At 40.4% G+C, this 24980-nt stretch overlaps 1 protein-coding gene across 2 annotated transcripts in view; it reads right to left on the bottom strand.

The window, feature by feature from the left end:
• The window catches only part of RAB31 (RAB31, member RAS oncogene family), a 66001-nt gene that overhangs the window by 21070 nt on the left and 19951 nt on the right, over positions 1-24980 (bottom strand). For both annotated transcript variants that reach the window (XM_071554832.1, XM_071554833.1), the window contains exons 2-5: positions 16875-16954; positions 13544-13625; positions 2197-2268; positions 227-333 (exon numbers count right to left, since the gene is read on the bottom strand). In XM_071554832.1, coding sequence (XP_071410933.1) covers positions 227-333; positions 2197-2268; positions 13544-13625; positions 16875-16954 — 341 coding nt within the window. The remainder of the gene's footprint in view (positions 1-226; positions 334-2196; positions 2269-13543; positions 13626-16874; positions 16955-24980) is intronic.

Genomic DNA, 24980 nt, shown 5'->3' with positions numbered 1-24980 from the left:
TTATACAAATACAGAGGGAAGGGCAGTAAACGAGAGGTTAAAAAAAGTGCATAATTCAAGTTGTGCTGTTGTTGTTGAGGCTGTGCATTGCTAGAATCACTGGTGTTAGAAAGGATCAATACAGCCGGCCAAAATTATATACTATTATAATAATGAAGCAAAATTGTTACCTGAAGGAAAGAAACAATATAGTTACTGCAATTAAAGCAACAACAAAAATTAATACCTGATATCAGAAAGATCACATTTGTTTCCAGCAATGGCCATTACAATGTTTTCAGGACCATGTTCTTTTAGTTCTTTCACCCATTTCTTCAAAGTATGAAATGAATCCTAAGTGAAAGAAATAACCAAGTAAGCTAACAGCCTACTTTCTGGTAATGTATTTGCTTAATTTTCAAGCTAGAGGATAACAGCTTTGACAGTATTAATGCAATAATTATTATATAGATCACAAGATTTGAAGATCATTGATGTATCTATGTAATCTGCTTTTCAACCTTTAAGTCATAAGACTTCTTCAAATGAATTCTTGAACTTGGACACTTTCCTCTTTGCTGCCTCCTCCTCCCCCCACCCCAAAGCAGTATTGAACATGAAATTTTCAGTGATAAAGAAACTAAAGCAGCTCTTCTAAGTTTGGCTAGTAGTTAATTTCCTTTGCTTTCTACGTGAGCTTCTTTTGTCTGATTTCAACGTCTGCCCAGGGGGTTACTCTCTCAACCACTGTCATATTTTCGGTAACATCCAGGAGAGCTCCCCACTGTATTTCCAAGTCTGTGACCTTGTAAACCTCAATTTACTCATCACAAAACCAAAGAGACAGGTGACAATTCACTTGGGTTTTTTCCTCCAAGCATAAAATTCAAACTCTTTCTGATGCTACCTACCTTTTAACATTGATTTTTCTATTTCTTTATACTAATAAAGTCATAGCATTACAATCACTTTTGTTTCTAGAGATTCTAATTAAAATGCACAGTCAAAATTATTACTGGCACTCAAAGTGAGTTTCCAAATATATTATAAATAATTTTTTTCCCATTCAGAAATGCACTTAAGAGTTGTGTCTAATTCAGCAATGGCTGTATCAGTATCACTGAAGGCAGAGCACTATCAGTCATTTGGGAAAAAAAATCCATTTTGCTTTAATGATTAACACTGAATGTTAAGCACCAGAAAGTGAAATACACATTGGCCTAACTCCCCTGATTTCCCCTCTTTATCTTGAGAGCTGTTCCACATAAGCTTGGAGAAAAGCCAGCAAAATAAAATTATACTCTTACAATATGTTACAAGATCAACTATAAGATATTTTTGATTTAAATAAGTATGAATCCAGCATCATTCACTCTTTCTTGCCTTTTCCTGGCAAAGTAGCAAAGGAGAGTATAACTGCTGTGCAAGGATCACCACCATCATCAGTGATAGATCATTTCACTAATGCACTGGAGAACCAACTCAGCCCTCCCAACCTAGTACTGAATAATTCAATTGGCAAGAAAAGGAATAAATGCTAGTGAACTGTCATGACCATCCATCCATGAACACTGCCTCTAACTCAGCTTTATCAGCAGGGGTTTCTTCCAAAAGCCTGTTTTAGATACAATCTCCTAGCCTTCTCTGCTAAGAAATGAGCCACAGCAGTTTAGGATCTGAAAACACAATTTTCATTCCAAATTAATAATGTTGAGACAAAAGGTCAGAGACTTATTATTTCATTACTGGTTTCAAAGTTAAGACATGAGTCCTGCAATGCAAATGAGATGATATGCTTAGATGAAAATAATTAGTTTTAAAATCAGTAATATGCAAACAACTTAATTTTCACTCAGCTGATAAAGCAAACAGCTGCTTTTTGTAGCAAAAATTCACTTCCATACAGAGAACACGTGGTGGTGGAAGGGGGCATTGCAGGATATTATCCAGTCTACTTAGCCAGAGGAAATCCAAAGAAACTTTGACAAAATGCAGTCTCCAACATTTTGCCTAAATGAAGTTTAAACAACACAGAAGCAGGACTTCTTGTTTAATGTTTTAGAGCAGTTGGACACCTCCATCCAGATCTACACAAACTACCAAAGAACATACAACCCAGATAAATTTACATTTAAATACTTCTGGAGTTGTGGGGTTTAACTCCAACTCAGGCCCAAGCAGAGGAATTAACACAGGCAAAAAGCATCCAGATCTTACCTGTTTGGTGATATCATAAACTATCACGGCCGCTGCTGAACCTCGGTAGTACATTGGAGCCAAGGAATGAAACTGTTGAAACAAAACCCCCCAACAAAACTATCATTAATAAATCAGAATTATCACCTACTTTCTATCATTCCATAGAGAACAGAGCTCTTCAGCAGTTGCAAATCTCTAATTTTCTTTAAAACTAAACACCAAGAAAGCAGAGCTCCTGCTATTCTCCATCTTGCTGAATTAATGCAGTCAGCACTTACTGGTTCAATCCATCTTTTCCACTACAGGGCATGGACTGTGAGGACAAGTTTTGACATGAAGATCACCTGTATTTGGAGGCCTAACCTGACAGCACACGGATCCCTTTCCATGGCAAACCACACCATTCTGGTTTTTAGGTCTAAGACTGGATTCAGCTTGGGTTCGAGTTTTATAAAACATTGCAAATGACTTGGAAAAAATTAACCTGTCAGAAAAATCTGAAAACCTGTCATGTTTACCTATCCTATAATATGACAGAAACTTTAAGAAGAATGGGTTCTTGCAGTTACTCTTCAGCTTTTATATCAAGGAAAACATCTTTTGAGAAAAAAAACAACAAACCAAGCAATAAATACATTTTGTTAAAACAACAAATGAACAGCATGAGTTTCCCTATTTACCACAACTAAGCATCTGGTTTAGAACTTCAATTTATAATTACAACTAGAGAAAGGAAGTAAAACAGTATTTCTCCTGATTTAATTAAACTTTGTCTTAAATAAACCTAAAACAATCTTTCTTGGAAAATACATTCAATCTTGCTGTACTCACAGAGCCATTTTATAAATTTTTATTTGAAAAGTAATCTACAAAAGGCGCATATTAGGCTGCAGCTGAAAACTGAGGTCAGCTCCTAAATCAAATCCATCACTAGGGCAGGCTATCAATCTTACTGCCCAGCAAACATGCACAGATCCATGTATTAAATTGCAAACCTCTGCAGATTTACTGGGCATGTCTTTTTCTCAGACCTGCACCTCTAGACGGAGCGTTCAGACCTGGCAGCCGCCACATTTCTTGTTGTTCCACGAGCAATGTATCACACATGTTATTTGCAATGCTGGTTCACTTGCCAGTTTGTAAGCTATTTATCACAGATCACGCACACCAGCTCAAGGTCGACACTTTCTTTTATAACAATATGAATGCACTGCAGCAGTGACAGATGGTCAAGTGCTGAAGTGTTGTGGGGAGTGAGGCAGGTGGGAGAGAGCTCATTAATAGGAGAAAACAGCAGGAAAGAGGATGAGAAAAGAAAAGGGAGTCAGTCAAGAAGCGTGGTCTGACAAAATGGGATCAGCCAAAATCCCGAGGGAATTGGGTAGATGTGTGCCTTCTGGAGTTTTAGTGGTTTACTTTATTACTTTCACACTTAATGCAATAAATGCTTTCCAGAATTTTTGCGCTTTCAAATCATGACAGAAAGTTTCAGTCTGTTAGAACATAACAGACCATTTCAGTTGGGATGGACCTACAATGATTTTGTAGACAAACTGCCAGATCAATTCAGGGCCAGCCAAAAGTTAAAGCATCTTGTTAAGGGCACTGTCCAAATGCTTCTTAAACACTGACAAGCCTGGGGCATTACTTCAGATAACAAGAAGGGCTTTTTCAAGTATGTTAATAGCAAAAGAGGTCTAAAGAAAACATTGGACTCATTACTTGTTTCATGATCACTGTGGCCAAGGCATCCCACCTACTAACACAGGCAGGCAAACCACATACCTTCAAGTCCTTCTCTAATCACAAAAAACAAGTCTAGGAGGGCATCTCTCCTAATCGGCTGAGTACCTGTGACTAGAAGTTACCTTCTCCAAACCTCAAGAACTTCCAAGACCTGCTCCTCAACATGTGTGTTGTGTTAAAGTAGCCTGAAAATCAGCGACCTTAACTGTTGAGGGTACATTTGACCTTTCAGAGTGTACACACACACCTCCCAGGCTGCAAACTCCTGGAAAGAAAACATACATACTCCCCACATATGCTGATTTGGCTTTAATCTAGATTACATTTTCATCTAGATTACACAGTATTCATGTATTTACAAAGAGCTCTCAGATAACAGTAATCACACTTCACAGGAGCCATGCAGCAGTTAAACTCACATGCTTCAAATTCTTTCAATACTGGCCCTGAGAGCACACTGAGAACCTGCACAGTATCTTGGGAATTTCTCTCTTTTCTTCTGACCAGGTGACAAGAATAATAGCTGTTTCACTGAAAAGCATTTCCAGTCTTAGGGCTAGAAAAAACAAATGCAAAACAAGCAAAAAATGCCCTTTGTCATTCTTTTATACAAGCTAATAAATGAACATGATGATCCACTCTGTCTCAGTACCAAGAAATCACTGTTTTCTACAAGAAAACAGGAAAAGCCTCTTACAACACTGAATGAAATGAGGGGCTGAAAAATTTTAACTGTATAAGTTTCATGATCTAAAGATAGACTCTGGTTTACGAACATGGATTTCCCAATATCATGCAGATAATTATGTTTATTTGATGCTCTTTTCTCTTTTTTTCTTTTAAACCAGTGCCCAAAAGCAAAGTCCTCTTGAACCTTTTTGTGGCCTAGTTAACTGGAAAAAAGAGAGTCACACAAAATTAATTAAAGGGATACAAAATACTAATCTGCACATTTTTTACCTGCCAAGGACCAAATGTGGGACAGATGCCCCAAACAAGTGACACACAAAAAAACAGCTCACAAAATTAAATCTTATGGGACTACTTTCTGTATTACAAATTACAATTTCTATAACCTTGATTTTATAGCTCGGTATTTCTGTATCCAGTAATTCCCAAGAAAATTAGGAGAAACAGGAGCAATTTGAGATTTAGCATATGAACAACTCCTCTTCTTGAGAAGGGCCACCCAAAATGCTTGGGCAGCCACTCCTGGCTCTGCCACATGGACACCCAGGTCACAATCCCAACTTGCCAGGCAATCAGCCCCTCCATAACCTGCAGCCAAGGGCAGTGCTCCGGCAGATGTCATCGCTATCTGCAGCCAGCAGCAGCTCACATCACCTTGGACTAACAAGAGAGACACAGACCAGAAAGAGACATACACCAGCTCTCACCATCACAAATAATCACACCGCTAATCCATTTCAAAAGCTGATCAATGTCCAGCCTAAAACAATTAGTTTTCTTTTTTTCATGATATTGCTACAGGGATCGTATTATTTTGACAATTAATAACATTCTGAATTCCTTATTACTAAATTGCTTGTAATGTGCTTGCACTTTGACTTGGTAGAATTTAATGATCACTGCTTGCCTTTAGCTAAAATATTAATATAGAGCAGCAGTCTTTCAGATTTAACTTTGCCAGTGTCCTATACCAGCCTCTTCCATCCAAAGATAAGCTAAGAGGGAGAAACCAGGGTCTAACCACCTTTCCCTGTGCCTGGTCCAGCTTTCAGTTCATCTTTTCTCACTGCTGGTGACCAGGTTTGCGTGCAGCATTCTAGATATAGAACAGCCTTAACTGCACTTCCTATAACATCTAATATGTTTCTCATGGCTGCAACATAATCATGTTATCATCCTTTATTCAGTAAATATGTTCACAGTTGGCTTTCCTCCTCTGTTTGAAAAAAACAAAAATCACCTACAACTTTACAGCATGCATTTTTGTTGGGAGCCAAAAGACACAGGGACTTGCTACTTACCCTACAGAACTTCAGACTCATTGTTTTTACCATGTCCTTCTAGGCACTGGGAATACCTTGAGTAAACTACCATTAGCAACTCACCTACTGTGGAAATTTAAAAGTCCTGTGCCTTTCCCACCGTATCCACAAAAAAGTTTGCCTATTTGAAAATATGGAATCACTCATCACTCATTAGACCTGCTTTTCCTTTGGAGGGGTTGATAATGACTGGTGAGGCTGAGGTCACTAAACCATGCAATACAATATGTAAGTTCTAGGGGTGCATTTTCCAATCCAAATTACAGCCAGGCCACAAGGGCCACTGAAAATATAAGTAAGAAACTTATTTTACCAAAGACATGCCAAAACCCAAGTTTAATTACTTGTGAAGCTTCATGTAGGCTTTCAAGACTCTCTTCCTCAGAGCACAGCACACTGTGCTACATACCTACAATCATGTAGGTACTGGTGCAATGCTAACTGGGCTCAAAACATCTTCGTAATTGTATTCCTCTACCAATACCTCCACTTTGAACTTGTGGTTCATCATCTACTGCCACTGAAGAAGAACCGAGGCCATATGTGCGTTATGAACTTTCCACTAAAAGCAGATCCCCTTTTTGTCTCAGGATCCAAACTAGAAGCCGCCCAACCCTCACAGCTGTACAGCCCTGCAGCACAGAGGACAAATTCAGTCTTACATGGTGCAAATGCAAGTTCAGCATAAATGGACCTTCACTGATTCCAGGAGTACTTTGGAATTCTGTAACATTCATCTGGCCACCTCAGCGAAGTCAAGAGAAGCTTTGCCTTTGCAAAGAACAGAAAGGTGGAATGAAGCAACCATTAAGGAATTATTGAGGTGCTGGAGCAGGTCCAGAGAAGAGCAACAAGGCTGGGGAAGGGACTGGAGCACAAGCCCTGTGGGGAGAGGCTGAGGGAGCTGGGGTTGTTTAGCCTGGAGAAGAGGAGGTTTAGAGGTGACCTCATCACTGTCTAGAACTACCTGAAGGGAAGTTCTAGCTAGGTGGGGGCTGGTCTCTTCTCCCAGGCACTCAGCAATAGGACAAGGGGCATGGGCTTAAGCTCTGCCAGGGGAAATTTAAGTTGGAGATCAGAAAAAAATTCTTTACAGAGAGAGTAATCAGGCATTGGAATGGGCTGCCCAGAGAGGTGGTGGATTCACCATCCCTGGAGATTTTTAAACTGAGATTGGACGTGGCACTGAGTGCCATGATCTGGTAATGGACTGGAGTTGGACCAAGGGTTGGACTTGATGATCTCGGAGGTCTTTTCCAACCCAATCGATTCTATGATTCTATGATTCTACCACCTATTTAAAAGCTCTATAGTAGTTTGCTTTCTATTTCCTGTGCATCTCATCATGGAGGGGTATATTTGGTCACAGGCAATGCTTTTCACATTTCCTCTGTACTATCAGGAAAGAATGGGGAGGAGGAAAAACTCCCAGAGCAGTCATATCATACTTGGAAGAGAAAACCAAATTCAAAGGAACACAATGTAAATCACACCTGAGCTGTGGTAGTGAAAGTCTCTTAACCCTGTCTTATGTAATGATGGTTTAGAAAGCAAAACAGTGGCCAAATAAATACAGAAATAAAAACTATCACTTCTGCTTGTTTATACACAGGCTGACAAATGCTGCTGAAGACAGTTGGGATTCATTCAATCTGCCAGGCACACCAGGCAACATTAATTCATCTCAGCAGCTCTTTGCACCATCCTGTGGTGCTACACCCCAGCGCTGGCATACTGCCACAGCAGGGCTGCCTCTTCCCAACTCCACAGCCAAGAGGATAAAAAGCAAACCCAAACCCACCACCACCACCACCACCAAACTCCTCTACTGAGTTGCTTTTACCATTTTGGACTGTAAAGAACACCACCTGCTCTTACTGGAAAAGGATTATCGCTTTCTGCCTACAAGCACTGCTGGAAAGGATAAGGGTGCACATACTGGGCAGAATCACACCCATGCTCAGTGAGTGTTACACACTTTTGAATTCAGCTGAGCTTCTCCTACACGATGCCTTCCCAAGCACCTGCAGGAGCACAGCAGCACAAGATTTGCTTCCTGACAGTTGTGATAATTAGACTACATTTCATTCCCATTCCTACAAAACTGCTCTCTGAGGACGTATGTTGCATCTGAATGGCCAAGACCAAGCCACTTGGGTACTCTCAAGGTCAGAGATCTTACTCTTTCTTTATCTGGGTGCCCCTAATGGTAAGGACAGCCACAGCTGCTGACTCTGCTAGTCACTCACATGTACAGGCAGGGACACAGCCCTGCAACTTCCTTCCCCTTTCTGTTACACACACTCACACTTTCAAGACTAGAATCTTCACGTCACCTCAATGCCCTCATTCAGCAGTCCATTCTACCTCCTCTGCAGGTGATTACAGGTGTCCTGTTTCTCCTGTCCTTGGTCCTTCCTGCCACAACACCCCCCTAGCCCCTTCAGTCATGACCCAAAACCCATTTGAAGTACATTCCTCCTCATGCTGTTGCCTCCCATTCCTACAACCTGAACCACTGAAGTTATCATGGTGCAGGGCATTGTAGACCAGTGCCAGAATCACGTTACTACCAGCATGTTTAGGAGAGCTGCCTTAACTGCTTCCATGGGCCAGCCAGGTAAGCATCCATGGCAGATGAGACTGAGGCTGCCACCTGTGAATCTGTGTTCCATAAGCACACTGAAGCAGGCCACGCACCATGAACAGGACCTATTCCACAGCTCAAGAGCCTCCACTTGCCCAAGTCTGGGCATTTACATCCTCCCGTTCCTGTCACCTTCAAGGCAGTGGCTGCCAACAGACAGAAAACTGTGGTGTGGAGAGAAGCAAAGGCAAAACCCAACAAGTATTAAACAGATTATACTGACACATAAGCTTCTAGAACAGGGAGGGATACAAAATTCCTGACATTCTCAGCTGGCAGAGAGCAAATAGGAAAAATGTTATGCATGAAAGCCACTATCAGATACCATTTAGCATTTTAAAACCATGAGTATTTTTCCCTACATGACTGAAGGCTGAGATTCCAGTTCTCAGGATCTGCAAGCTGAATAAATCAGGGAAGATCTGTCTCTGACCTGCAGGTAAGTTTTGCTAGTTAAATTGAAGATTTGGATAGATAGATAGATAGATAGATAGATAGATAGATAGATAGATAGATAGATAGATAGATGACCCTTTTTCTCCAATATCTAAGTATTCTTCAAGTGAAGAGGGAATAATTTCAACACTTTAGGATAATCTTTTCAAGATATTTTAAATAAGCAGAAAACAAACTTTTACAGCATCACAGAACTGACCTATGCTTAGCCTTTCTGAAGTTTACAGTCATTAAACAGAGAATGCAAAAGACACTGCATCAAAATCACAACTCACTGTCAAGCTACAAGTTTGGTGAAGCTTAAGAAAAAACACATTCACATGCATCCCTTAAGTGATTTATCATGCTTTACAGTCACTCTAAAACCAGTAAAAATTACATATTCACTTAATGCCATTTGTGCTCTGACAAACTACGAAATCACCTGTCGACATTTGCAGCAAGCAAGCAGTAGCTCACTGCTGGGAGGTCCTCACACCACATACAATGAACCACCTCCTCTCTGACTGAGCTGTGGGCTACCATCAGAGTCATCTTTATAACACTATAGAGCAAAATTCACACTGCATCTTGACTGCAGAAACAATTCAAGTCATCGATAGACAGTGTTGTGACACTGTCTCTGAATCACCAGGACAACCACTGTCACTCAGAAAAGAGGGAAATGTAGACATGTCATCAGTCAGCCTTTTCCTGGAAATGGAGCAGATTAAAAAAAACCAAAACAAATAAATAAAACAAACAAAAACAACAACAAAACCCCAAACAGGGTAATTCCTACTGAGGTTTAAATTGAGCTTAAGTAATTGAGGCTTCTTCTATTAAACAAAATTAAAAACCCCAGAGTTCAACACAGTGAATTTTAAAAGGACAGAGATAAATTTTCCAGCCCTAGAAACACAGCCCTCAGGCTCCCTAACTATTTGCTACAATAGTCCTCAGCTGGCAAAATGGAAAGCTGGCAGCCACCCAAGGTATTCAGACAAAGCATTGTAATTAGAAGCTACTTAGGGCACCATGAACCAAAATATATGCTAATAAAAACATCATTAACTAACCTGTGAGGAGACTTTTCTTAGGGGAGGGAATATTTGCTAACAATAACATAATTGTCGGGCATTTAAGTCCTGAATTCTGTGGCAACAATTCAAGGCTAATGGGGAAAACCTGAGAGAGGGGGGGGAAGTGGCATTTGGAAAATAGTGGGGTGGAGGGAAAGTGATTCTGAAGAAAATGAAGCAAGAATGTTGGATAGCAACCAACACAAAGCCACCAGGTCTAGAGAGACCAGGACTTAGGCTCAGAAGATAGGAGGATTTTGTTAAGTGTGCTGCCAGTTTGTTTCTTCCTAGTAAAAAAAAATGGAAAGAAAAAAAGCAAGATGAAAGGATTAGGAAGCTCTGTCCTTTTATAATCAAGTACAATGTGAATTTTTCACCATTAGCCACATCTCCAGGGTCTCCTCCTAAAGAAGCACACTGAGCATTTACCCCCACCATGGCTATGATAGAAATGCTTTTAATATCAATTTTCTGCTGCATTATTGTCATTCTGCAGCACTGACATTTGTTTGTTATTTCAAAAAAATGACAATTCTGATTCCTTCTCTGCTCTGCCTACAATTCCAAGTTTCTTGACTCAAAAGAAACAAGATATTATATCTATTATTCATATGAATCACAAGTTACCTGTTCTCCATGACTAATCTCTGACTGGCTGGTCTGTGTACTAAGGTTCTTCCACTCACTCAGGTTTCCTGTAAGCTTTTAAACCCAGCAGTGACCAGCGTTTCCAAAGGCTCCCAACATTTCAACTGGCTATCCAAAAACTCATCTACTAAAGCCTCAAGGGGGTGCTGAGTGCTTCCAGCTGGTGGCTGTGAGAACCCAGGACACCACTCTTTTTCAGAAGCAGCCACATGAATTTCCATTTTCTCCCAGATGACTGAAGGAAAGTGTCCAGGAGGCACATTGGTTCTCACAGAGCATGGCTCCTATAAGGGCTTGCAACTACAATATTTAGGAGTGGTTCCTCTACACTCTCCAAGTTTTCAGTTTCCCAGAGAAACTCATGAAGATAGAAAAGAAACCCATGAACAAGGATCACAGAAGTGCCACTGCTGTTGTTTTTGCCTGCCTGCTCTACTATGGTTAAGCTTTGAGCTTAACTTTCATGGCATAACTAAGGCTGCAGATAAATCTCACCCAGGGCTCTTCTGCTGTGAAGGCTTCCCACCAGCACATACATACAGCAACAGCTGGCACAGCTGGAGAAGCACAGAGTGCCCCAACTCCAGAATAAGTATAAACCCTATGCTTGGCCTTGCATTTAGGAGAACCAAGACAAACAAAGGCAATTTTGAAAGAGCAGGAAGTCCTAAACACTGCTATCAGCAGTACAGACAATGGGGCACTGACTAAACCTCCAGACTTCAGCAGCGGAACATAAAGACTCAACAAAAGTTGCAAAGAACGAGAGAAAGACAACTCTCAAAGCAGAAAGCAGCACTCAGAAGACATTTATTAGTACACTGTAAAAAATAGCAACAGGCCCAGAGGTTGAGGTAGGCTGGAAGTTTTGGGTCACCACTGCTGTTCAGAGGATAATGAGAAAGAGATTAACAGGGGGAGACACTTGCTCTTGAATAGCAGATCAGAGGGAGCAACACAAAATAAAGTAACCAAAATCCCTGATTAAAGTGAGTAAGGTATTGAGAAGTATCACGTGTTTAGATGTAAAATGGGAATGTTCTAGGACAGAGAATGACCTGGAGCAGTATGGACCTTACCTTGGGAAACTTATCTGCCTCTGCAGATAGCACTCAACACCAATCCATTCTGATCCCAGTTTCGAAACCCTAGCAAAGGAGTCGGAACACATTGTGCAAGCACAGAAGAAAAAGATGGTCCCTGGCCTAATTCATGATTAGTAATTCATGAAAACCCATAACATGCCTTATCTGTAACAGATTCTAAGCAATTTAACAAGGTTTGTGGTGCTCACTGCTCACCATTGTTTGACACACAAAAAAAAGAAAGCGGATATTTGAAAAATGATGAGCTAAAAAAAATTGAGAGGAAACATAAGGGACTAGATGGGAAGTATGAATTTTGTGTCCAAGAGTCAGAACTCAGTGACAGATTTCCTGCCTCAAATGACACATCATTTATTGCAGTAAATACAAATTTTTACTATTCATCCTCTTAAAAAAAAAGCCTTGAGAGTCTTAAGAGTATGTAGGAAAACAGATTAATACTTGCACCTAAATTTCAAGAACTGAGTTTTGTGTGCTAAAGAACTAAAAGGAAAAGACTAAGCAAGAAGAGTAAGGAGGGAAGAGAGAGAACAAGCAAGGAAACTGAAACCATGAGCAGGAAAACTGAATCTCTGCTACTTCTTGCAATAGTTAGTTAGTTATCAGCTCCAGACCATGCAGAAATGGAACAAATAAAGTTAAAGGGAAGGAATTATGCTATACTTCAAATATGTTTTTCAAGGTCCATTTTCCCATCATAAATAACATACTGAATTGCTACAAGCCAACAGATTTCATCAGGGTCACTTTACATCATTGTAAATAAAAGCACAAGCATTTCCTGCACTTAGCAGCAAAAATCTTCTTTGCCTGCAGTTCACATACAAGATATGGAGAATACAGTGGAAAGTATCAGGACTAACATTCCAGTCTGTATATGCACCTTATTTTATACCAACTTAATATGAGCATAGCTGTATTTTTCTATCAACAGGCACTGTGCCATTTCACAAGAAAGTGTAAAGATGTTTTAGATGTATAGGTTTTCCCATTTCTTTCAAACTTCTCGAGATAAATGTAGGCATATATAAAGAGAAACCTACAGTTCTAGTGTGTTACTGCATGCTACTGCCACTGAGGCTATTAGAAGAAACAAATGACTACGACAATATGAACTCATGCGGAAAACTCCATTGTGGCTTTTTATGAGAAGTCAAAGGAAAAGCTGCTTGCTTTGAGCAATGCACTTCACACTCTTGAAAAAAGTCAAGACAAGAAGTGGTTCAGGTTGACAGTGCTAATTTCCAAAATAGTAACAGCAGACACAACCCATGCCCATAATCAATATCCCAACTCAGGGCAACCATGGAGTCGTCACCAAAGTTCAGACCACCCACAAGTGCACAGGCTGGAAATCACGGCCTTTCCAATGCCACTGAAAGCTGCCACAAACAAACCTGATGAAACCAGAGGGGAGCTGGAGATCACTGGGGCACTGCTCAAGCTTCCTCGAGAAAGTGGCATTCACACCTGTGTTTATTTTTAGGTAATTGGTATGGTCAGCCTGTCTCTGCATTTTCCCCATCTATGAAAAGGCAACCTATACTGACCACCTGCATTGCAGAGTCTTGCAAAGATTCAGCAGGTTTATACTTAGAAAGTCTTCTCAAGATGAAAGGTTTAGAAAACGTATGCCAACATGTTAAGAGAGACCAGGATAATAAAAGCATACTGCAAACTAATACTCACCCGTTCCTGACCAGCTGTGTCCCAGATCAGAAATTTATGAAGCTCATTCCCACATGGCACAGTTTTAGTCATGAAGGATGCTCTGAAAAGAAGGAAGGAGGAGAAATTTGTAACATGAGTGACACTCTGAATATACAACCTGTAGACCATAGCCAGTTCTGCTGGGTTAGCATGCATAGGGGGAAAACTCCAAAACTGATAAAATGCCCACAGAAGTGACCATCTCCCTCTTCTCATTTAAGACATGATACCTACATATGTATCTTTTTAAAGAAGGAAAAAGAAGACTTTGAGGTTCAGAGGGCATTTGTGCATTGATCCAGGAACACAAATGCTCTTGCTGCTCATACACAGCGTCTGCTGCTTTCTAGTCCATCTTCTCAGAGAAATCTGAGAAAGAGGCAAGAGCCAGCATCATACCAGGCAACAATTGTGACACTTTAACATATGAGACTGGATCACTGGGGAACAGAAAAGTCACCTGCTGGAATGCACAGGGTGAACAAATGGAAGAAACCTCTTCCCCTTCCCACCTCACATGGAAAAGTACCTGTGGCTTGTTGTATTTTCTGTAGGAAATCCAATTTGTCTGTGTTTTCACAGTGTGGTTTTTCTTCTTTTAGAAAAGAGAAAATTTAGGAAATTTCCTTTAGGAAAGAGGAATTTATAGACTTTTTCTATTTTACAGTTCAGCTGACGGGTGGTAGGAGAGCCCACCAAACTCTGGTAGATTACTATTTTCCCCACCCTATCGGGATTCTGCTGAACAATTTATTTTGTAGTAACATTTTTCCTGGCTCAGAAAGATGCATTTGATACAATGCACTGTCGCTACAAAAGCACCAAATAACATGACTGATAAAAACATTTCCTAAGAATGATACACCAGTGTTCTCCTCTACAGCTATCTGCAAATTCCTTGAATTGAACAATGCTGTGTTGCTTATGAAAATATGAAGTCAGGCAAAAAAAACCCCAAGAAACAAAGAAGAGCAGCACTTCTTTGGTTGTTTTCAGGGTGTGTGCTTTCAGTTGGCACCCTCCTCAAAGCATTAAGCAGCACTTTACATCTTCAAAAATGGGAACTTCACAGAGCCACAGGAGCTACTGTTGATTGCAAGGATTATGTATTTAAAGCAGTTGAATAATTTGGAAGAAAACAAAAGCCTTATCTGCATAGACAAATAGTATTACCTGTGTGAAGCTAGCCTTCACATTTTAATCTTCAAATGGAAAAAAAACCCTATAATTTTCATAATTGTGATAATAAAGGCAAAATATTTTCCAATTTGAGCAGAAGGCATTTACTTAGCAACAACAACTACTTGGGAAAAAACGCTGCTGGTGATTTAGAAGCAAAAACCCAATGAAGTTGCCATCAATTCCTTCACTGCAAACAACTCTCCTTCAGTTAGTAATTTGTTATGGGTTTAGCCAGGTGGGCCTAGATTTAAGTTTTAAAGTTCAGCTAGGCCTAGGATTGTCAGCTGATTTGAGCTGGGCTGAGCTAGCTAACAGCTGACTTCTTCTAGCCAATAATATTGTATTCCATACCATACTACATCATCTCAAAGGGTGTAAAATCCAGTGTGTGGGAGTGGCTTAGTCAGTTCTGCCATGGCCGAGGTACAAGCCGGATGTGACCCAGCTTTTGTCTTGAAGCAGGCCTTGCTCTGCCCCTGCTGCCTCTACTTGCATTTCGTTTGCATTCAGGGAAGTAGAAACATTTTTGTTGTTACTTTTTCTGTTTCTTGCTATGTGTCTCTTAGAGTACTTACAGATCTAGTGTAATAGACTTTGCTTTGTATTAATTGGGGAGTGGGAAGTTATGCCTTGTTATATACATGTAACTTGTGTAAGTGTGTGTTATATTGTAGTTTCCTCTTAATTTTCTCTTTTCTGTATAAATATATGTAGTTAGTTTCAGCATAAACCTAGTTTGAAAGTTTTTCTTTCCTCTTCCTCTTCTTTTCCCCTTAGCTGGTTGGGGGGAAGAAAAACCCTTTTCACTCTGTCTTGGACAGTTAGCGTTTTGCCAGCTCAACCCAAGACATAATTTTATTCATGATATGCTTCCTTTCTCTCTGTTCATTTTTCTCCATTCATGACATTCAGGAGTCCAAAACTGTCCTGGAACTTCAACATGCAACTTCCAGCTGAGACTCTTTCATGCACAGAAAGGCAGAGGTTTAGAAGGTACTGCCTAACCCTCCAAACAACTCACAGCAATCAATACCAATCCTTTGCAGACGATTTAAAACAGCTGACATACAAGGCTGATCAGCCCTTTCCTACCAAATTACTCCTTTGTGAACATCACACATTAGCTTCCTTTCCCATACGACTTTCATGATTTCGAAATTTTCCAGGTAACACCAGACTTGACAGATTTGTCCCTAAGATACTGAAAGAAAAGAAACCTATGGAAATAAAATCAACTAGAGGACCAATAGGATTCTGATGATCTGATACATGGAAGCTTAGCAGTTTTTAAAGAAGCGGTATTAATTATATTGAGTTTAATTTGCATTATCCCTGTTTTGAGAAAGGCAGGATAATGTGACACATCCTAAAAACCTTAGACAAAAGCACGTCCATACATGAGAATAGACACTGCCCGTGTTCCAGCCCAGCATACCAGGACACACCATATACATACTTTAAGGGTTTCCCATGGCTTTCCTGCCATTATTCTGTTATGGAATGACTTGGTCATTGTGCAGATCACAGACTCTTGGGTTGTGGGTTTTGCGTTTTTTAAGCTTCAAGGATCAGATCTGATACCTCATTGACCAGTGGGAACTGAAGTAATTTAAGTCCTAAGGTCCTATGGCCAAAACACAATCTGAAGTGGGAAGCTCTTCTCAAGATACAAAGATAAAGATCCCAACTAAGTAAGACATCTAAGAATTTCTTGCTGTAAGATGGGCGAAGAAAAACAAAACAGACCATCTGAAAGTCGTGAGAATAAGGAACAGAAGTCAATACACTGTGGTTCTGGACAGCACCATCAAAGACACAGGAGAATGGCAGAGTTCTTTAAGACTCTCCATAATACTGTATGCTGCAATACAGTAAGTTTAGGGACCCTCTGTATTCCCAGGACAGGGAAATGAGAGTTGGCCCAGTTTGGAACAGACACTGACGCTCTTAAGCAAGTAACATGAGCTGAAAGTCAGTAAAGGAGAGTGAAGAGCTGAATGAGATTGATGGAGGAAAAAAAAAGATGTATAATATTCAGAGCCCTGAAATTAAGGAAAAGAAAGGAGCAGAGGGCAGTGAGTGAAAAAAATACATATAGAATTAAGAAGATATTATGTGTGGTACTTACCCAATAGTAGGACTAATATTATGGTCAAAGTGGTCTTGGACAAATCGACAAACGATGCTCGATTTCCCAACCCCAGTATCCTGAAAATCAAGAAAAGTATGACAGTGACTTCAGGAGACCCCAGATCCTTCACTTAAAGAAATAGTCAAATATTAATTTTTGAAATTAAATCTTCTCTAGTAGCAAGGACACATTAAACATTTCAGAAGAAAAGCAAGGATGTGGCTTATCCTTTGCAAATGTCAGCATTATGAATACAGCTCCCTGGTCCTCTTCTCAACTCTCCCTTCTCTCCAAGCCTTGTATTTTATTGAGTGGATTTTATATTCCTGTTGCAAGGGCTGCAGTCCTTCAAGGATAGCCATTTACTTGTAAAAGAAAACCCTGTGCTTCTCAACACATGGCACATTACTCAGCAAAGCCAGAGAAACAATTTCGTTCAGGCCTGTTGCAAGGGCAGCCCAAACACGCTTCCAAAACAGATTAGTAACACCAACCTTGTAGCACACTGACAGCACTAACCTAGTGGAAATAACCTTTTCATGCCAAGACAAACAAGCCTGCTTGGTGGAAACTTTGCAGGGGCTTTAGGGGGTTTTGAAAAGGCAGGAATCCAAAGATTTGGATCCCCAGAGATGTGCAGTTATCCCTGTGCATGGTTTGACAGGATTGCAGTGAAACAGCATTACTTCTAATGCAACATAACTTGCTCTCTCTACTGCAACATGGCAGGCTGCTTCCATTTGCAGAAATAGGCCTTTTTTTTCTTTAACACACCCAATCGGTAAGGAAAAAAATAACAGCAGTACAGTACTGGAATAGTATTCAGAAAAACCTGAGGGGGCAGGGGAAAACTTGAAATTATATAGAAATACTATTTTAGGCATTTAAAATATGAACAACTTCCCTAAAACACATCATTTTTCGGTTTGTCTCTGTTACTCCTTAAAGCCTTAGATGGTAGGCAGAACTTAAATTGTATGGGGAATTATCAAGGAGGAGGAATAGCAACATCGTTGTGTCTTCCATAGAATTGCAAAGAGCCTCCTTACAGACAGAAAGGATGCCAGGAAATCGATCCTGGCAAGACATTAACAATGACAGCCCAGGGTCCAATCTAACTCATTAAACAGTCAATGGAAAGTTTTCTATTAATTTCATCGAAGCAACTGCAAAACTATCCAATTGCACCTCGTAGTTCCACCTGTATCCACATTTTAAGACATGACTAATTTACACAAATTTCTCAAAAAAAGGTAAGACAACAACAGTTTGTTGAGAGCACTTCACACATAACTGTAAATTGAAAAAAAGAAAAGCAGCTTTTGCCCACATATAACTACATATTAAAAAGCACCTTTCCCTTTCCTGTAATCAATTTTGCAGTGTTATCTTCTTTTTGATTATGAAAGAAAAAGAATGCCTGCATTTAGATTTCCTTTCACCACACTTATATGAAACTGTATTGTCACACCAAGCAAAGTCCTTATAGACAGCACTTATTAGAAAACCATCATTTAAACTCTCATATTTAATTCAAAGCTGTCCTTAGTCAGCTTAAAAGCCATAATAAATGCTCATGGTACACAGACGGTTGTTTATCTACTCTGTTCAATCAATAGGAAAAAAGATCAAAGAGAGGAGCAGTGTTTAAAAACAGCCCTGTAGCCTTTGATCAATAGCAGTAACACATCCTGTTCCTATTCCCAAATTTTGCCTTCATTATCAATTCCAGATGACATCTCTGTATAATTACTATGCCAGGATGGCAGAACACATTAAAAAAAATAAAAATAAAATTAAAATATCCTCTGCACTGAGACTGAGGATCTAATTAGTATCCCAGATTTTAAATGGTGTGGAGAAACCAGAATTACGACTCACTGGTTGCAAGGAATTACATTTCCCTCTAGTGGGGACAGTTTCTGCCACTGTGTTTGAAACTAGACATTGACTCCTGTGACCTGATGATGCTTTAGTTTCATCTGCTTCCTTCAGCTACTCTGACAGGTCACTCAGAATAGCAACTGCAATTACAAGAGGAGCCTGGTCTCTGGCAGGGACATGACCTATACAAGCATGGATTAAAGCTTGGCTCATTTTCCTGGAACATCTTACTTCTTCATCTTTCAGTTTGTGGCTCTTACTAATGATTCATGCTAAGGTTAAAGGAACTTTCAAAGTTTCTATTGCTCTCACACTTCTCACAATGAGCATGGCTAAATTTAGGCAAGTGCCAGGTACGCCAACAGCCCTCTGGAAGCTTAAAGGAATTCTTACACTTTGCTCCTGGGTTTCTTTGGACTACCAAGAGGGTTAAATTTACCCCTGGCGTAACTCAAGTAAAACCAATGGACTGCATCCATTAGTGCACCCATCTTTAGGATGATCACTGCTGTAGCCAGTGGCTGGTGCTTTCCAGGAGGCAAGCAATTTCTTGCACCAAGGGGGTTCAGTTGAAATAAGCACTGCCAGCTTCTGTTTTGTTGCCTGAAGGATAGAAATGGGTGGCTACCATACTATAATTAGAGCACAGAGGGGAAGGAAGCGAAATAGAAAAACTTCCTACTTAAGGCAGTGATTATTACTCCATTGTGGGATTTAAAACTCCTTAGACAGTTTTCAGTCCACATTACCATACTGACACTCATCAACCAAGATACCTGCTTGAAAGCAAAGCAAATCATGGTATGTGAACATTATACGACAGCTTGAAAGCAACTAATGAGACCTTACCTTTTACTGACCATAGGGAACTACCTTTCAAGTTGATCTCACCAAACACAAGGAAAGCAGGGTTGTTGCTTCAAACAAGTAGAAAGGGCATTCACTTCTCAGCAAAGCATTGAAATTAAACCTCCTTGCTAAGGCTGAATAAACCTTTCCTGCAATCACCTGCTTTGTACTTCACTATATGGTCTTACTCTACATAAATTCATTTTTCTAACATTTGATAGAGATTATCTTCCTTGTTTTGTTTCTTTTTCCTCAAAGGATTATAACAGACTTATCAAGCCACATGCCTGGGTAACATTCAGGCATACAGATGACTTATTTTTCCAATTCTCAGAATTCCGCTATTTGCCAGCTTTTTATCCCCTCTAATCTGCTTTCCTGTTTTGTTTTACTCCATGTTGGTATACATATAACATCAAACATACACCAGGGAATAACATTTTGGCTTATGTAAAAGGTCACAGCAATATTGAGCTGAGTGGATTGGATAAGTTCAGAAACTGAAAACGTGCTTTCAGGAGTTATGTTGCACGTCAAGGAACAGATCCTGCAATTCTTCAGAAAAATGCTCATCCACGGGAAACCTAAGGGCTTCGGCATCATATAAATTGACTCATCACGATCAAGAGCATACCAATCCATTAAAAAAAGGAATAAATGTAATTTTTCTGAATCAAGGTGTTCACAAGTTCCTCATGGGACCGACTGCATGTTTTGCTTTTTTCCTTTCTTGTTCAAAAGCTTGGTAGCACACTTACAAAATACCAGTTGTAAACCACATTGTAGTGAGATAAGCAAAATGGGTGGGGTGAGGAGGAAGGAAAGGAGCCGACTTGTAATTAACAGTAAGTGAACCACTATTAGTTCACCAGAATAAGTAGCTGCAACTGTGGAATCTCCCACTGGTCAGCAAAATGGATTTGAAAACCTGAAACTGAATCAGATGTTTCTGATAAATAAAAGGACACAATGCAAGCATGACTAATTCCACATTTTTACCCTCCAGGCACGGAAAAGAAATTCTCTATTCTTTTAAAATCCCTTACCCGCAGATTTAGGCGTGAGGATTTTAAGAGCACCAGAATGGAGAGCAGCATGCCACAGAAAACAGTCCTTCCACCCACACTCCTGCTCACAGAGAACCACCCCACTTGGCTCTTCTCAGCTCACATTACCGTAAAGGCGACGAGACTGTATTTCAAGCCAGCAGCATTACAGGCAACTCATTTGCAGGCAAACAACAACTGAGCTTCTGGCTGATTTCTTCTGGCTGATTTGCAGCAGTTTAGAAGAAGATTAAAAAAATGCAAGCAGAAGTTTGATATGAGACATGTATTAAAAGAGAAAACAATTATCCCATTACAAGTAGGCAGTCGGAATATTCCTCTGCCCATCATTCCCAATGCAATTATTCTGGCAGAAAAAACTAATGCAAAAAAAATTGCATCTTTAATTTAAATCTGGATGTCTCATTTGTATCTTTGCACATTGGGCCTAGTCCTCAAAGCACTTTTCCAAATTGCAGGGAGGTAGACTACACTGTAAACACACATCCCTGATTGGATTCCTAGTCTTTAGCCTGGATATTATAATACCTTTTTATAAATCCAGCGTCAAGCTCTATTGTGATGAGTAAACCAATCTCTTCATGTAATATTTTTTTACATCTGAAATGGAATAAATGTTGAATTCACACAAAAAAATCAACACTATCGTGACTGATGACTAAACAGCAGCCCTATAATTATGCACACTGCTGCAAGAGCCTTTTTGAGTGTTGACTACTCAGAGTCTTTCTGTGCTATGTTAACACACAGGGCTTTTTAAAAATGTGTAAAACTAGATACACCATGCAAAAATCTTTCTATGATTCTAGGATTTTGGAAACATAAATAAAACAAAAACCCTAGACAGCACTTCACATGAGGAAATGGCACACTAAGAATGAACATACTGAAGAAACTGCCTTGTCCTCCCACTTGCAAAGTAAAGGGGAAAAAAAATAACATCTGGCTTCTAACCACCACAGATCTCGTGACTAACTTCCCATTTCAGCTTTAAAGGAAGGTTGAGATTCCCTGGAGATGAGTATTTGAGGCATCACAAAAGTCTGCATTAAGAAGTAATGAAGAACCGATCTCTATAAAATAGGGATTCAACACACAACTCCTTCTGAAGGATGGAGTTTTCCCATCAGCTTAGACAAAATCAGCATTCAATCCATGGTATTACAATTTGTATAAAATTTTACAAATTAAAAATGTCTGTCTCTTCAAAACTTTTCTCATAATAATTAAGAGTCACTGAGATGATCCACAGGCAGAGGCTTCATTAAGACTGACAGGGTTTAACATGCATTAGTCTTAGAGATCAGAAGATGAATGAGCCCTAGCAACCTGGAGGGTATTAATACTAAGCTCAAAAAACCCCTCAGGTAAAGCAGATGTTCTTTCAACAATAATATGCGAAACACTTGGAAGTGTTAAGTCTTTATCCTTTACCATAAGCAAGAAACTGATCCCATAGCTCATATGTCTTCCACTGAATTCAACAGGACTTCCCTGCACCTCACAGAGGGGATATTCCTTCAGAGCCCATTTGTGCTGGGGGTCCCCAAAAGCTGACCTGCTAAACCACCCTAACTGCAAAGGCACCACAAGCATTTGGCAGCTCAACCCTTCCTCTGAGGATTCCCGACCAAGAGAAAAAGAGTGCAACCAATGCGGCCAGGGCTGACTCAGTGTAACCCTCTCCTGGCGTAGCTTCTTCATCAGGCATACACCTGGAGTAACAAAACTGCCCACACTGATGAAACTCAGGGTTTCAGCCTGAAAGCAATACTGGAACCTACCAGCAAGCTGTTTTGAAGCTTTCTCCAGACAGGTTAGCACCAAGAGGTACAAAGAAGTGCATGCACCAGAAACGTCTGTGGTCAAATACAGCTCACTAATGATCCTCTTGGTGTACCTTCCACTGAGATAATGTTGCCTTGTGTCATCTTTCAGACACAGAGAACGGAATTAAAAAAGGGGAAAAAAGAAAGGTAAAAAGGAAAAAGGCTCGATCCAACACAGAGAACAAGGGTGCAGTCAAAAGGCTGTCCGATTCTCCTGGAAGAGGAACTGCTCAGAGAGGAAGTTGGCTGCTCCTCATTTTTAAGAGAAGCAACAATTCCTGGCTCCCTGTTGCATATTCACACCACTGGACAAACTTCTTGGCTGCTTCCTTACTAACTGAAAAATAACAGAGGATCCAGTTTGTACTTAAGATCTCCCAAGTTAAATTCTCCTCTTTGTTTCACTAATTTGACTCCTGCCACTGCTACAGCAGACAGGAGAGGTCCTTGCCTTGCTCAGTTCAGTGCTTTTATTGTTGAAGTAATTAAGATGTGCAGATAAAAATACTTGAATTGGTATGAAGTTACCAAAAAGGAGAAAACTGTCCTTTACCATCAATAGATTTGATATTTTAAATACCAGAAAAAGGCACTGAAAACCTCTGCAACTGGCCAGCCAAACCTGAGGTAGAAAGATGAGGTTTAAACTTCAGGGAAAGAAAAATAATCAATGAGTCTTACAAAAAAAATGCAAATGCAGAGAGACCTTTCATTCCAGTAGCTCTGTGAAGCACAGCTGGTTTTTACTTGGCAGTTCAGCTTCTGCACATTAAAATAGCCATTCTTTCCACTGTCAGAATTGGCCACGCTTTAGTTTTTGATTTACAGTTGAATCATCCTGGCCCATTCCCATTACCCTCAGCAGGACTTTGATGGAATCTGAAAACTCACAGCAGTGTAATCGCATCGCAGAGCTGCTAAATGGTTTGCATTTCATTAGGTATCATCAAACAAACTGCTAGGCCTGCACTGTAAACTGTAGCTGGGCTTTAGCAGAGATGTGTGCTCAACTCTGGTCAAGCCTGGTGTCTCAGAGGAATGCCACTCCTTGGGCAAGGCCTGGCATGCAGCACTGAGATATCTAACCCACATCTTCAATGCTTTCAGAGATGCCAGTTCTCAACCCAAAGGCATATGATATGCTAAGGCTGAGGACAGGATTAGGGATGCCCTTCAAATTCTAGTAGAGGTAAAACAGCAACAAGCTGAAAAACAAACCAAAGCTTTGCAATTTGCAGCTTGCCTTGGTCGTCTATGCCTGCCTTTAACATTTTAATCATTACTCAGACAATCAAATGCAGGTAGCATTGCAATACTTTCCATGTCTTACTAATCCAGCTACAGCTGCTCTGGAAGGCTGTTGCAGACAGCTTGAAGAGTATCTGGAACTGCTTTTGGATTTTTATCAACTGTATGAACATACAAGGAAGAGTTATGCATAACAGATTCCTGATCTCAGTTTCCAAGGATAGTATTTTAATCCAAGAATTACTCTACCCAATAAACTTTCTGCTAACCTTAAACACATCCTTCAGCCTTCCCTGTATTTGGGTATCACTCACTTATCTGAAAACAGTGCTGTAAGGAGAGAGAACTTTCAGGAGACCTAGGTTCAGAGACACCCCTGGGACTGCACTGGATATGCCAAGTTGCAGGCTTGTCCCAGCGAAAACGCAGCCGTGTGCTGTCAGTGGTGTCTACGAAGCAGTGCAAATAGCTTCTCACCTTTATTCAGTTTTTCCATCTGCAACATGTATCAAGTGAGCACAGCTACCACTGCATAAATGCACAGATGAAAATACAAGAGCATCTCAGACTTACACACTGGTTCTCAGCTGCTTCACCAACACAAAACTGCCCAAGGCTTCAGCCTGAACTGAAGGGATGCAGGTAAAGGTGCTATGAAGCTTCACTTCTCCAGTCAAAAAAATACGCATCTCGTTCAGGACACTAATGATTTCTGTACATTCCAATATACAACATTTGTGGCCTTATGCCATTAGTGATCTTTGAGGAATTTCTGCAATGATCTCAGGGGTACTCAGCTGCAAAGTAAATTTGTGAAAGGGAAGTACTGGGACCAGAGTTGGCCTCCAGGAGTGTCACTGTGCTATCATGCACTTTCCTGTGTGAAGGGTATTTACCAAATGAACAGCAACGGTCACACTGGATATTGGAACCGCATTGCCCAAAATGCCAGCACAAACATATGGATCTTGATGCAATTACATCTTGAGAGGGAAGATGGCCATCAGTGGTGGCTGACCCTGTGCTGGGCTGACCCTGGCTGGATTCTGCAATGTCTCACTTCACTAGGAACCACTACACCTTTTTCAGTCATCTGTCCACCTGTGAACCTTACAAGAACATCCCCGTCTGCACTTCTCTTCGTTGCATGCCCTTCTTCAAACTCACAATACATGATAGTAGAGGTATCTTTTAGGTTAGCCAGTATATTGTTCCCACAAAGTAAG

Source organism: Pithys albifrons, chromosome 4 (assembly GCF_047495875.1).
Source record: "Pithys albifrons albifrons isolate INPA30051 chromosome 4, PitAlb_v1, whole genome shotgun sequence".
Classification (NCBI taxonomy): domain Eukaryota; kingdom Metazoa; phylum Chordata; class Aves; order Passeriformes; family Thamnophilidae; genus Pithys; species Pithys albifrons.
The sequence above is the reverse complement of the archived record's forward strand: the minus strand, read 5'-3'. Positions and strand labels throughout refer to the sequence as shown.